The following is a 15,263-nucleotide window of genomic DNA, read 5'->3' on the forward strand; positions in this document are numbered from 1 at the left end:
TAGTCTAATAATATTTACTTATCTTGCAGGGTGTTTGAGATTGAATTAATTCATGTTAACAAAGAGCTTTATTAAAGTGAAGCCTCTCTCAGTGGTGCCATATAAGTACAAAGGTCTTACTTCTATTATACCATGCTTGCATTTTCTCAGTGGGGGGTGGAAATGGAACAGTGAGAGCTACTTTGTGGTTTTGGGTGGTGGTTGTTTTTTTGTTTTTTTGCTTTTGGGGTGGGGGGACAGATGAGGAAGGAATGTTCTTCAGGATTACTTTAAAGCTTGTTTTTGTGTGTGTGTCCCCCTGCCCCCATGACAGTTGATAAGAAAAGCACCCAAGAAAAAACTCTATGAATATTAGTTAAAGATGTTTTTTGTTTTTGGACAGATAGGGTGCTAAGTGTACAACATGTATGTAGAATGGGAACTCTACTTGTACAATGTAAACCAGTTTTAAAACCACAAATATGTAGATGTTTTAGTTGTTTTTAATGGCAGAAATATTAATGCTTTTACTTTATTTTGTCATCCCAGGTTTGCCTACAAAGATGAATATGAAAAATTCAAACTTTATTTGACAATAATCTTGTTACTTGGTGCTGTAGCATGCAGGTTTATTCTTCATTACAGGTAAGGCAATACTTTTATTTCTGATTAAACATTTTAAATAAAAATATAGTGTTGAATGTTTAGTTAGAATACACTATGTTCTCTGCATCTCAGTATTGGAAGTTGTTATAACTCTATTGTGATTAGTGCAGAATTCAGAGTTAAGAGGTGCTGTCAAGACAAATCATAGTGCTGATCCTTAAAACACTTACACTTATGAGTAGTCCCATTTTCTTCAATGGAGCTGTTGAAGTTATTCACGTGGAAATATTTGGAGGATTAGGCACCATATCTCTTAAAACCAATTTCCTTTCCTTTGCACCATAAATTATTACAGCTGAAAGAATTTTTAAATTTACTATTTAATAGGGCTGTCAAGCAATTAAAAAAAATTAATCATGATTAATCGCACTGTTAAACAATAATAGAATATCATTTATTTAAATATTTTTGGACGTTTTCTACATTTTTCAAATATATTGACTTCAATTACAACACAGAATACAAAGTGCACGGTGCTCACTTTATATTTATTTTTGATTACAAGTGTTTGCACTCTAACAAGACAAAATAAATAGTATTTTTCAATTCACCTAATACAAATACTGTAATGCAATCTCTTTATCATGAAAGTTGAACTTACAAATATAGAATATGTACAAAAATATTGTGTACAAAAATAAAACAATGTAAAATTTTAGAGCTTGCAAGTCCACTCAGTTCTACTTCTTGTTCAGCCACTCACTCAGACAAACAAGTTTGTTTACATTTGCACGAGATAATGCTGCCCACTTCTTGTTTACGATGTCACCTGAAAGTGAGAACAGGCGTTCTGATGGTACTGTTGTAGCTGGCGTTGCAAGATATTTACGTGCCAGATGTGCATGCTTCCTCCATCATTCAGGGGACATGCGTTCATGTTGATGACCTGTTTTTTGAGCAGAAAAAACATCCAAAGCAGTGCGGACCGAGACATGTTCATTTTCATTATCTGAGTCAGATGCCAACAGCAGAAGGTTGATTTTTCTTTTTTGGTGGTTTGGGTTCTGTAGTTTCTGCATTGGAGTGTTGCTCTTTTAAGACTTATGAAAGCATGCTCCCTACCTCGTCCCGCTGAGATTTCGGAAGGCACTTTAGATTCTTAAATTGTGGGTCGAGTGCTGTAGCTATCTTTACAAATCTCACATTGGTACCTTCTTTGCGTTTTGTCAAATCTGCAGTGAAAGGTGCTGGGTCATCATCTGAGAGTGCTATAACATGAAGTATATGGCAGAATGCGGGTAAAACAGAGCAGGGGACATACAGTTCTCCCCCCAAGGAGTTCAGTCACAAATTTAACGCATTACTTTTTTAATGAGCATCAGCATGGAAGCATGTCCTTTGGAATGGTGGCCGAAGTATGAAGGGGCATATGAATGTTTAGCATATCTGGCACGTAAATACCTTACAATGCTGGCTACAAAAGTGCCATGCAAATGCTTGCTCTCACATTCTGGTGAAGAGGGCAGCATTATCTCCTGTAAATGTAAATAAACTTGTTTGTCTGAGTATCCAAGGGGTAGCTGTGTTAGTCTGTATCCACAAAAACAACGAGGAGGCTGGTGGCACCTTAAAGACTAAAAGATTTATTTGGGCATAAGCTTTCCTGGGTAAAAAACCCACTTCTTCAGATGCATCAAATAATGCCCAAATAAATCTGTTAGTTCTTCTTCGAGTGCTTGCTCATATCCATTCCATTAGGTGTGTGCGCGCCGCGTGCACGATCGTCGGAAGATTTTCTACCCTAGCAACACCGGCGGGTCGGCTGTGGAGCCCCCTAGAGTGGCGCCTTCATGGCGCTGAATATATACCCCAGCCGACCCGGCGCCCCCTCAGTTCCTTCTTACCGCCCCTGACGGTCGTTGGAACTGTGGAGCGCTGCTTAGCTGCTCTCCACTCTCCCTAGCTTAGTTTGTTGTATCACAGTTATAGTTATAGTTATAGTTCTAGTGTTTATAGTTAAATAGTTTAAAAGTTGTTCTAGTTGTTCTAAGTAGTTCAGGGGATTAAGGGGGTCGTCTCCCCCTTTCTCCCCCGGCCGCGGGGCCGGGCTCATGCCCAACGCTCCCGGCTTCAAACAGTGCGCCTCCTGCGCTAAGCCTATGCCCACGAGCGACCCGCACGACTCCTGTCTGAAGTGCCTGGGAGAGTCCCATCAAACAGACAAGTGCAAGATCTGTAAGGCCTTCAGACCAAGGACCAAGAAGGAGCGGGACTTTTGGCTCCGGCAACTCCTGATGGAGGCGGCACTTAGTCCGGACGCTCCATCTACAAGTCAGGCCCCGGCACCTAGCACCTCGGTGCGCAGTGCCCCGGCGGCACCGGCTATGACGACCACGCGAGTGGCGTCAGACAAGCCTCCCCGGCACCGGACCTCGTCGGCACCGCAAGCAGTGCCTCGGCGCCGGTCATTATCCCCGGGGCATAAAAAAGCCCATAAGACGGGGACATCCGTGCCGAAGACGCCGGCTCCCCCAGTGCCGGGGGTAGAGCCGCGTCCGCCGGTGGAGCACCGGAAACAGGTGCCTCCAGCACCGTCGACTCCGGCGCCGAGGCCGTTGAGTCCGGTGCAGATAGCGTCTCCACCGAGACCGGCGGTGATACAGTGCCTCCCGTCGACTCCAGAGACCTTCGCGGCGGCGAGAGACTTAATAGCTCTCACGGAGCCGGCACCGCCTCAACCACCGGCACCGACTGCACCGTTGACTCGCCCGGTCCAGTCGAGGGGGAAACCTGCCTTGATGCGCCCTCCATCGCAAGGGCTGGAACCTCGGCACCGATCCAGGTCCCGAAGCAGGTCCCCACGCCGCTCGCAGTCCCGGCACCGAATATCGCCTCGGCACCGGTCGTACTCGCGGCCAAGATCATCTTCGCGGCACCGCTCTACGTCTCGGCACCGCTATGATCGTCGGCACCGATCAACGTCGAGACGTAGTTCTCGGCACCGCTACGGTCGACGCTCGACGTCGAGAGGCCGCTCCCGGCACCGGGCATACTCCAGGTCCTCGTCGAGGTCCAGATCCGACTCCCGGCACCGACGAGGTCATCGGCACCGGTCCCGGCACCGATCGCCGGCACCGCGTAGAGATAGATCATCTCCGGACCGGCACCGTGCGGCACCGCAGCCAATGGGAATCGTCTCGACGCTCTCGGCACCGCCGTGGCCATCGAGATCGGTGTCCCACTCCTCGGAGGACCTCTCGAGATCGGCATACCCCCCTCAGGGGCAAGCCGAGGAACAGGACTTGGGCCATTGGCAGGAGATGGCAGAGGACCATTCTCATGGCCCATCTCACTGGTCGTTTTGGACCCCGTGGGCGTACCATCAGGCGCAAGGGGCTCCAATTGCTTCGACCTCTCGCTCCGGTCACTCCATCAGAGGGGCCCCGGAGTCCACCATTTCTCGGCCTCCGCCAGGGGGCATGGAGGCTTCTGGGTCCGGACCACCTGACGCCCTGGACCCAGGCACAGGTGATGCTCCAGCCCAGGAACAGGGAGACCAGGACCAGCCCTTGGATCCTGTTCCACCGGAGGCATCTTCCTCTTCTTCTCCGGATGAGGCAGTGGCGGGCACATCGTGCACAGGCCCACCTCCAATAGATCTTCGGGCTCACCAGGATCTTCTGCGCAGGATGGCCCGTAACATGGACCTGCAGGCGGAGGAGATAGTGGAGGTGCACGACCCGATCGTGAATATCCTTGGAGCGGATGCCCCATCGAGGGTGGCGTTACCCCTGATCCGCACGATTCAAACGAATGCGGATACGATATGGCAAACTCCTGCCTCTATCCCACCCACAGCGAGAGGGGTGGAAAGGAAATACTTTGTCCCGTCTAAGGACTACGGGTACTTGTATACCCACCCCCAACCGTGTTCACTGGTGGTGGAATCAGTGAACGCACGAGAGCGCCACGGCCAGCAGGCTGCAGCGCCTAAATCAAAAGAGGCTAAGCGGCTCGATTTGTTTGGCCGTAAGGTTTACTCAGCCGGAGGGCTGCAACTTAGAGCGGCGAACCAACAGGCGCTACTGAGCCGCTACAATTTTAACTCCTGGGACTCTATGGGGAAGTTTAAGGAGTTGATTCCCCAGGAGTCCAGGGAAGAGTTTGGAGCCATGGTAGAGGAGGGCAAGAAGGTGGCTCGGACCTCCTTGCAGGCCTCCTTGGACATAGCAGACTCAGCTGCGAGGACCCTGGCTTCGGGTATCGCTATGCGCAGGATCTCCTGGCTTCAGGTTTCGGGTTTGCCTCCGGAGCTGCAGCAAACCCTACAGGATCTGCCCTTTGAGGGACATGGATTGTTCTCAGACAAGACGGACTCTCGCCTGCAGAGCCTCAAGGACTCGAGAACAATCATGCGCTCCCTGGGGATGCATGTTGTGGGCCCTCAGCGCAGACCATTTAGGCCGCAGCCTCAGCGCTTCTACCCCCCCCCGCCTCGTCAGAGACAAGACTCGGCCCGGAGGCGAGGGCGAGGTGGTAGGAGAAGATGGGCTGGCCCTCAACCCGGTCAGAACCAGGGGCCACCAAGACCACCTTCAGGTCCTAGACAGAACTTTTGAAGGTGCGGTCGAGGACGGCGCCCCAGTCATCCCCCAGGATCCAGACCCCTCCTTTCAGGATCGTCTCTCCCACTTCCACCGCGCTTGGTCCCTTATAACTTCGGACTGTTGGGTCCTCCGCACGGTGGAGAGGGGATACGCTATCCAGTTTTCTTCTATCCCCCCCTCCCACCCCCCTTCCCTGTCCCTCTTCAGGGACCCTTCTCACGAGCAACTTCTTATACAGGAGGTTTCTACGCTCCTGGCCATGGGGGCCATAGAGGAGGTTCTGATAGAGTTAAGGGGCAGGGGATTTTATTCCCGTTACTTCCTGATCCCCAAGTCCAAAGGAGGTCTGCGGCCCATCTTGGACTTGCGCGGACTCAACAAATTCGTAGTAAAGTTGAAGTTCCGCATGGTCTCTTTGGGGGCCATTATCCCTTCCCTCGATCCTGGAGACTGGTTCGCCGCCCTCGACATGAAAGACGCATACTTTCACATCTCAATTTACCCACCTCACAGACGCTTCCTGCGATTCGTGGTAAACGCGGTGCACTACCAATTTGCAGTCCTTCCCTTCGGCCTATCCTCGGCCCCAAGAGTGTTCACGAAATGTATGGCTGTCGTGGCAGCGTACCTTCGTCGGCAAGGGATACAGGTGTTCCCGTACCTAGACGACTGGCTGGTACGCGGTCGCACCAAGGAGCAAGTTCAAGCTCACGTCCACATAATAGTGCACACATTCAACGAGTTGGGCATCCTACTCAACAAGGACAAATCCACTCTAGAACCTACCCAGAGAATAGAATTCATAGGCGCAGTTCTAGACTCCAGACGTGCACAAGCCATCCTGCCAGACAACCGATTTGGCACCATCACGAGCCTCATTCAAGGGCTCCAGGCGTTCCCAACTACCACGGGGAGGTCGTGCCTTACCCTGCTGGGTCACATGGCTTCCTGCACGTACGTAACCAGGCATGCCAGACTTCGGCTTCGCCCACTCCAGACCTGGGTGTCGTCAATATATCGACCACATCGGGACAGCCTGAACATGGTGGTCACGGTCCCGATCTCGGTCCTGACCTCCCTCACCTGGTGGCTAGATCACAATGTGGTCTGCGAGGGGATGCCATTCACGCCCCACAACCCTCTCTGCACCTGGTCACAGACGCTTCATCTCTGGGTTGGGGCGCCCATCTCAACGAACACCATACCCAGGGCCTGTGGACTGCACCCCAGCTAGCCCTGCACATCAATGTTCGGGAACTGATGGCGGTGCGCCTGGCGTGCCAGGCATTTCTCAACCTCCTACGTGGCCGATGTGTGTTAGTTCTCATCGACAACACCACGGCCATGTTTTACATCAACAAGCAAGGAGGAGCACGTTCGTCAATTCTATGCCAAGAGGCCATTCGCCTGTGGGACTTCTGCATCGCCCACTCAATCCATCTCACGGCATCGTTCCTCCCTGGAGTCCAGAACACTCTAGCGGACCGACTCAGCAGGTCCTTCCAGACGCACGAGTGGTCTATCCGTCCGGACATCATACATTCCATCTTCCAAAAGTGGGGGTTTCCCCAGATAGACCTGTTTGCATCTCGAGACAACAGGAAGTGCCACGTGTTCTGCTCCCTACAAGGTCGAGCTCCGGGCTCCCTCTCGGATGCGTTTCTCCTTCCCTGGAAAGACCACCTGTTTTATGCCTTCCCTCCGTTTCCTCTGGTCCACAAGGTACTGCTCAAATTGCGCAGAGACCAGGCACAGGTAATTCTGGTCGCTCCAGCGTGGCCGAGACAACATTGGTACACCACACTGTTGGAACTCTCGGTTCAGACACCGATCCCGCTTCCGTTGTGTCCGGATCTCATCTCTCAGGACCACGGCCGGCTGCGTCACCCCGACCTGCAATCACTCCACCTCACGGCGTGGCTGCTCCATGGTTCACCCAGGCAGAGCAGCAATGCTTGCTCTCTGTCCAACAGATTCTGCTGAGCAGTAGGAAGCCCTCAACACGCACCACGTACCTGGCCAAGTGGAAGCGGTTCTCCTGTTGGTGCGAACAACGAGCCATGTCCCCGTTGCAGGCACCCATTTCTCTCATTTTGGAATATCTCCTCTCCCTAAAACAGCAGGGGTTGGCGATATCTTCAATTAGAGTTCACCTGGCCGCTATATCGGCCTTTCACCCAGGGGAACTCGCGTCCTCGGTATTCTCTAACCCGATGGTCGTTAGATTCCTCAAGGGCTTAGACCGGATGTACCCACATCAACGTCAGCCCGTTCAGACGTGGGACCTCAACCTGGTTCTCTCCAAGCTCACAGGTCCTCCATTCGAGCCACTGGCCACCTGTTCACTTTTGTACCTATCCTGGAAGACAGCCTTCCTTGTAGCCATCACCTCAGCAAGGCGCGTTTCTGAACTCGGGGCGCTTACATCCGAGCCCCCTTATACAGTTTTCCATAAGGATAAAGTGCAGCTTCGTCCACATCCTGCCTTTCTCCCTAAGGTGGTTTCTCCTTTTCATATCAACCAGGACATCTTTCTCCCGGTCTTTCATCCCAAACCACATGCCACTCGCCAGGATCAACGTTTGCATTCCCTGGACGTATGAAGGGCCCTGGCCTTCTATATTGACCGCACAAAGCACTTTAGAAAGACGACGCAACTCTTCGTTGCAGTGGCCGACCGAATGAAAGGCTCACCGGTCTCCTCACAACGCCTATCCTCCTGGATTACGTCTTGCATCCGGACTTGCTATGACCTGGCAGGTGTCTCAGCACCGCACCTCACCGCTCACTCCACGAGGGCCCAGGCTTCCTCGACGGCTTTCCTGGCACAAGTTCCGATCCAGGACATTTGTAGAGCAGCGGTTTGGTCATCAGTCCACACATTTACAGCTCACTATGCACTAGTGCAGCAGTCCAGAGACGATGCTGCTTTCGGATCAGCGGTTTTGCACACAGCAATGTCTCACTCCGACCCCACCACCTAAGTTGGGCTTGGGAGTCACCTAATGGAATGGATATGAGCAAGCACTCGAAGAAGAAAAGACGGTTACTCACCGTTGTAACTGTTGTTCTTCGAGATGTGTTGCTCATATCCATTCCAAACCCGCCCCCCGTCCCCACTGTCGGAGTAGCCGGCAAGAAGGAACTGAGGGGGCGCCGGGTCGGCTGGGGTATATATTCAGCGCCATGAAGGCGCCACTCTAGGGGGCTCCACAGCCGACCCGCCGGTGTTGCTAGGGTAGAAAATCTTCCGACGATCGTGCACGCGGCGCGCACACACCTAATGGAATGGATATGAGCAACACATCTCGAAGAACAACAGTTACAACGGTGAGTAACCGTCTTTTTTTAAGGTGCCACCTGACTCCTCGTTTTTGTTTGTCTGAGCAATTGGCTGAACAAGAAGTAGAACTGAGTGCACTTGTAGCCTCTGAAGTTTTACATTGTTTTGTTTTTGAGTGCAGTTACGTAAGTTGTACTTTCAGGGCAAAGAGATTACACTACAATACTTGTATGAGGTGAATTGAAAAACACAATTTCTTCTGTTTATCATTTTTACAGTGCAAATATTTGTAATAAAAATGTACACTTTGATTTAAATTACAACACAAATACAAGATGTATATGAAAATGTAGAAAAACATCCAAACTATTTAATACATTTCAATTGGTAGTCTCTTGTTTAACAGTGTGATTAAAACTGCGATTAATCGCGATTAATTATTTTTAGTTAATTGCGTGAGTTAACTGCAATTAATCAACAGCCCTACTATTTAATCATTTGTTTTTGTATTTAGCTCAACTTGGACAATGATAGACTCATTGATTTTTCTTGCTGGTGGTCATGTTCTATGACAGCATTGTAATTTTGGGACTGCAAACATTGCAGGGGAATGTGCAATCAAAGCAAACGTCCTTTCTAAACGTAAATTTAAAAAAATGTCTCTGGCAACTTCTTGTATTTAATAGTTAACGGGAGGGCCAGGTTCAAGTTTTGCTAAGTTCCCTTTTAAATCTGCCATGAATGCAACATCATTTGTTAAGGATGTAATTCCCTGGAATGCACAAATGCTCAGGGTCGTCTAGACTTTAAATTTTAGGATGTCGAAATAGAGGAGGTTTTTCAGGTCTTGAAAACAGAGTACAGTGCTCTACTGTGTTATTAGTTGATTGGATTTATATAGATCTAATAGTATCTGCTCATTGAATTAGCCTGAAAATGCCTGTGTAAATTGGATCATCTGCTTCTTCTATGGAGAACTGCCTCCTTCAAATGGAATCAATGTCATCTCTACACACTTGCTCATCAGCCTGGGATCCAAAGTCTTTTATCACATAGCACTTTCCCGGTCTCCCAGAGTAACGGAGTCTGTTTCTCTCCCCCGCCTGCTGCCCAGATTTGCATAGTTGTTGAAGAAAAGGCACAGTGTAGGGGTTTTTCAGCAGGACTAGTCATGTGTAACATTAGGCATGTACCCAAGGATTTGCAGGATCAGGGCCTTAAGGTCTGTGGTTTCACACAAACTATTTTTCACTTACACTGTTCTTGGGGTAGGGAGAAGAATAATCTTGAAATGGATATTTATCATAATAAGGCTTGTTTGTTTGTTTACTCTTTTTAATAGGGTGACAGATGAAGTGTTTAACTTCCTGTTGGTGTGGTATTACTGCACATTGACAATAAGGGAAAGCATTCTCATCAGCAATGGATCAAGGTACCATATGATATTCCAAAGTAATTCAAAGCACAGGATTCACTTAAAACAAAAAGGCAAAGATGGTTTGTTGTTGGAATCCCAGTGAGGTTAGGATAAAAATCCTGCTGAACAGTCCTTTTTATTTAACCCTTTTAAAACATCCATTTCCAAACACACACATTCACTTGGGGATGAGAAAAACAAGGCAAGTTACGAAGAAACTGCCTTGATCCCTTACACCAGAGTGCTGAATGTGCTTTTATTAATAAACTAGTTTTTAGTGAGTTAGTAATAAGCAAATCTTTCTTTATAGAAACTGAACTGGCAGGATTTCCTGTGAATGCAAAAGATTGACAGTCTAAATATGGTTTAATTTTCTACTTTCCTTTGATTACCTCCCCACACCTTTAACTCAGTCTAAGGCAGGGGTGGGCAAACTATGGCCCAGGGGCCACATCCGACCCTCCAGACATTTTAATCAGGCCCTCGAGCTCCCGCTAGGGAGCGTGGTCCAGGGCTTGCCTTGCTCTGGCGCTTCAGCTGGGGAGTGGGGTTGGGGGCTTGTCCCGCTCTGTGCGGCTCCCAGAAGCAGTGTCATGTCCCCCCCCTCTGGCTCCTATGTCTAGGGGCAACCAAGGGGCTCTGCACGTTGCTCCCCGCTCCAAGTGCCGTCCCCACAGCTCCCATTGGCTGGGAACTGCGACCAATGGGAGTGGCAGGGGCGGCGCCTGTGGACAGGGCAGTGTGCAGAGCCACCTGGCCGCGCCTCTGCGTAGGAGCCAGAGTGGGGACGTGCTGCGGCTTCTGGGAGCTGCTTGAGGTAAGCTGCCCGGAGCCTGCACCCCTGACCCCCTCTTGCACCCCAACCCTCTGCCCCAACCCTGATCCCCCTCCCACCCTCCAAACCCCTTGATCCCAGCCCAGAGCACCCTACTGCACCTCTAACCCCTCATCCCCCAACCCCACCCCAGAGCCCACACCCCCAGCTTGAGCCCGCATCCCCTCCCCCCTCCCACCCCTGCACTCCACCCCCCAATTTCATGAGCATTCATGGCCCGTCATACCTTTCCATACCTAGATGTGGCCCTTGGGCCAAAAAGTTTGCCCATCCCTGGTCTAAGGTGACACTATTGTAAGCATAAGACATAGCTGAAGATCATCTGCATCACTGATTCCATCTCCCTGCAGATGTTAGATGCCTCCCCCATAATTTAATAATGTATACTTTCTCTGAGACTAACTTGATCTTAGCCAAAAGCTACATTTGATCTTAGTGAAAAGCCTACAGAGAAGACTGTATTTTTGTAACTTTCCAGAATCCTTGTAATTTTGGAACTACATTAATATCTCTTACCCTTCTTTTAAAATCACAGTAGAAACTCTGATTTCATACTAAAAAGAATGCAGAGAAGCCTAACTGTGATCTGGATTTTGTAATGTGACTTATCTGGTTGCAGAAATAGATAATGAACACATTTCCACTTCTTGATAGGTAGCAAAACATATATCTAAACTACAATGGTGGAGGAGGAGGGGGAGAGAATTGGATGTTAAAGTGGATATAATTTAAGAGGTAAAAATAGTGTACACCTGTTAGAAATTAAAAATAAACAAAAGTCCCCAAACACTATTACTTTAAATACCCTCATAGTCTAAATTGTTTTTATCTAATGTTTCCTGTTTAAAAATGTATGCTTTCAATATAAATACCCTAAATTATTTGCAGATTCATTTATAGCTGGAGTTACTCTTTAGAAGTTTCCAGTATTGCCGATTCAAGTTACATCATCAACATGAAAACCACTAGTGTTCCCCAAAATATATACTTGGGTGTGACTGACTATAGTGCTAGATGCTACTAATAAGTGGAACATTACTATAACTGAAAAAACACACATGAAAATTTTTGTTTTTCAATTTAGTTATTTAATGCATTTGACAGCACTTTGAGTAGCCAGTTTCATTGTTCTCCTTATAGTCAGTCAGTCTCTCTTGCTGAAGAGACTTTTATAAACATTAATGGAGGAGCAGAAAAATCTCTTGAATCTTGAAAGGAATTTTAAAAAATAATTTCATAGTATTTAGAGCAGTGAATTAAAAAAACAAAATAGAATCTGCCCTCCTAAAAAACCAAAAACAGGTGACCGTCAGTCAATTTAAGATAAATCAAGTTGACAGCGTCCTTTTCAGTCAAACCATATTAGGGAATAACCTTGCACTTCTAGGGGGCCTGACGACATGACACCCCCCTCCCCCAATGTTCAGATTCCCTCGTCTGAGTGGTGGAAATTGTAGTTGCATCCTCAGAGTCCTATAGCATTCCAAAGAAGCATTACTAATAGTGGCTTTGAACTAGGGATGTCCTTCATTCCCCTTCTTATGGCTGGAAATATAGCCATTAAAAAACAAACAAGCTTCATGAGACATGAAACTACATTCTGCAAGATGATTTTTTGCCTGACTTTGTTGCTTAAGCCCTGTGTATATTCCACAAGACATCTGTAAGAAACAGTGCAAATGCTGAGATGTGCTGCATGCACTTTTAGCAGTGGTTATACCTAGTGCCATTTCAGGACCTCTCCAAATGTCCTAGTAGCCAGCCAACTCACATTCCTCAAGTGCCTGGTTAGAAAGGACAATAATTGGGTTGCTGCCTTCTTCTCACACCAGTTTTACACTGGTGTCGCTCTAACTTCATTATTTCTTATGTACACTGGTGTAACAGAGACACATTATTGCTTGTGAAGTCAGATCTGATGGGCCCCCTGCTGTTTTGCTACTCATCTGTTGTAGATTGGCCCTCACTAGGGAAAGGGAAAACACACACACAATCTTGATAATGAATACACGCGCGCGTGCACGCACGCACACACACACACTACTGCTGTATTAATTAGTTCTCTCTCTAATTTGGCTTGTTTGCCACACTTTGAATAAGCAAAACCACTTTACTTCAAATTCACTTGTGCATCCTTGTCCAATAAACACCACCCTGGGGAACCAAATGGCTTATAAACTCTCTCTTAATTGAACTTAATACATGAGTAAACCAAATAAAATGGTGGTGGTAGAAGATTTGTGTTGACAGCACAGCATACATATAATTAAGCAGTAATGAATGAGGTGCAGAATGTTTACTGGGATTTAATGACCAACTGGAAGGAGTTTATGGCCATTTATCTCAATCAGTCACTTTTCCAAAGCCTTGTACTAAAGTCATTTCTCCTGTTACATACTAAAAATGGAGAGGCAGGAAATCTCCATATGGAGTGGTGGTTGAGGGCTGTGTGCACAAAACATTTCTGGGGAAACTCGTGCCTAATTAGCTAATACAATTGCTTGCTGTCTTCAGAGATGATTCATCCAGATTAATCTGTATTACAGGTGAAGCTACAAAACTGAATATAATCGCAGGATTGTAGCAACAATTATTTATAAGTACCAGCATACTGGCCTAAAATTAACAAATGTAGCCACAGAACTGTTTAAAAAATAAAATAAAATAAAAAAATCCTCCTATTTTGCTTCTAGTTTCATTTCAGGAAAACAGTTGTCTCTAGACTAGTGGTTTTCAAACTGCAGGTCACGACCCAGTACTGGGTCACGGAATGTAAGGCACTGGGGTCGCGGTGACTCTGGTCAGCATGGCTGACCGGGCCGTTTAAAAGTCCAGGCAGCGGTGCTGCCTGGTTAAGGCAGGCTAGTCCCTACCTGTTCTGACACTGCACTGCGCCCCGGAAGTGGCCAGCAGCAGGTCTGACTCCTAGGTGGAGGGGGGGGGGAGGGCGCAACGGGGCTTTGCATGCTGCCCCTGAGCACCTGCTCTGCACTCCCATTGTCTGGTTCCCGGCCAATGGGATCTGGTGGGGGGTGGTGCCTGCGGCGAGAGCCATGTGGAGCCGCTTGCGCGCCTCCACCTAGGAGCCGGACCTGCTGCTGGCTGCTTCCAGTGCACAGCGTGTTCCGCGGTGCCAGGACAGGCAGGAAGCCTGCCTCCGCACCCCCGCTGTGCCGCTGACCAAGAGCTGCCTGAGGTAAGACTGCACCCTAATCTCCTGCCCCAGCCCTGAGACTCCCCAAACCCAGAGCCCATCCCTGGCCCCATCCCAGAGCCTGCACCTCAATCCAGAGCCCTTACCCCCTCCTGCCCCCAACCCTGAGCCCCCCCAAACCCAGACCCCCCCTCCTGCCGCCCAAACCCATCATCCCTGCAGTCCTCACCCCTGCACCCAAACCCTCTGCCCCAGCTCTAAGCCCCTCCCACACCCCAAACCCCTCATCCCTAGCTCCATTAGGTCGTGGGCATCAACAATTTTCTTCAACTGGGTCACCAGAAAAAAAGTTTGAAAACCTCTGCTCTAGACCATTAATGATATCAAATGGCATGTGGTTTACATTAAGAGGTTTAACCCTTAAATATCAGCTGCACATGGTGGTTGGGGGAATGGGGCATGCTTTCTAATAAAGAATTTCACAAAGGTGTCTTGTTTTGTTTTTTGGTAGTTCTTTGTATTTCTGCTTGCATTTTGTCTTAAATTTCAGGAACATCAAGGTTGGTGTTCCCTGGTTGGATGGGCAATCACTGGAGGTCTCGGATGTGGATTGTGACTTTTACCTGCCTTTAATTGAAGCAGAGATGTTAAATCTTTACCACAGATCTTTGCTCCCAAGACTGTTTGTTTTAAAACTCTGAATTAAACAGACAGTCTGAATAAATATTATTTAACTTCTTTGAACTAGGTTTCACTTTGATGACAGCTCTGATGTCATCCTACCAGTTCCCCAGTTGTCTATAAAGTCTTCTAGGGAAAACAGGGCAGACATGACCTGGATTGCTACTGTTTTTTTATTTAAAAAAAAAAAAAAAAAAAAAAAACCCCAAACCATTTCAGGCCTTTGTTATGCACTATAAAGAAGCAAACAAGACACAGCCGCAAATCAGCGATAGAAACGTGGACGTCTATGAGCAGATTGAATGGGGGATCAGGAGAAAGGGTTTGACAGGGAGCAGCAGCAGTGCTTTGCGAAAGCAAAGAAATTGTGGCAGGCATACAGAAAGCCAGGGAGGCCAACCGTCAACTTGATGCTGAGCCACAGACCTGCCACTTTTACAAAGAACTGCATGCCGTACTTGGAGGAAACCCCACCAGCATCTTGCACGTCTCCAAGGAGCCTGAGTCCTTGGCCCCTGGTGTGAACAGTGAGGAGGAGAAGAGGGAGGATGGGGGACGTGCGACCGTGAGCGGGGAAATTGTTGAGCTGTGCTGTGAGCCAGGACCTATTTGAGACTCCACGGTCTAGTCAGTCCTGGCAGTCGAGTACAGGTGAACCTGATACAGGGGAAAGAACCTTGGGTAAGTGTGTAAATGCATTT

The 15,263-nt window shown here is 48.3% G+C and overlaps 1 protein-coding gene across 14 annotated transcripts in view; it reads left to right on the plus strand.

The window, feature by feature from the left end:
* TMEM120B (transmembrane protein 120B) overlaps positions 1-15,263 on the plus strand; it is a 65,444-nt gene that overhangs the window by 15,681 nt on the left and 34,500 nt on the right. For all 14 annotated transcript variants that reach the window (XR_008442506.1, XR_008442510.1, XR_008442508.1 and 11 more), the window contains 2 exons: positions 529-624; positions 9,818-9,907. Coding sequence is in view for 4 of the 14 variants with exons in the window: in XM_054006215.1 (XP_053862190.1) it covers positions 529-624; positions 9,818-9,907 (186 nt within the window). In the remaining 10 variants the exon portion in view is untranslated. The remainder of the gene's footprint in view (positions 1-528; positions 625-9,817; positions 9,908-15,263) is intronic.

Source organism: Malaclemys terrapin, chromosome 16 (genome assembly GCF_027887155.1).
Source record: "Malaclemys terrapin pileata isolate rMalTer1 chromosome 16, rMalTer1.hap1, whole genome shotgun sequence".
Lineage (NCBI taxonomy): Eukaryota > Metazoa > Chordata > Testudines > Emydidae > Malaclemys > Malaclemys terrapin.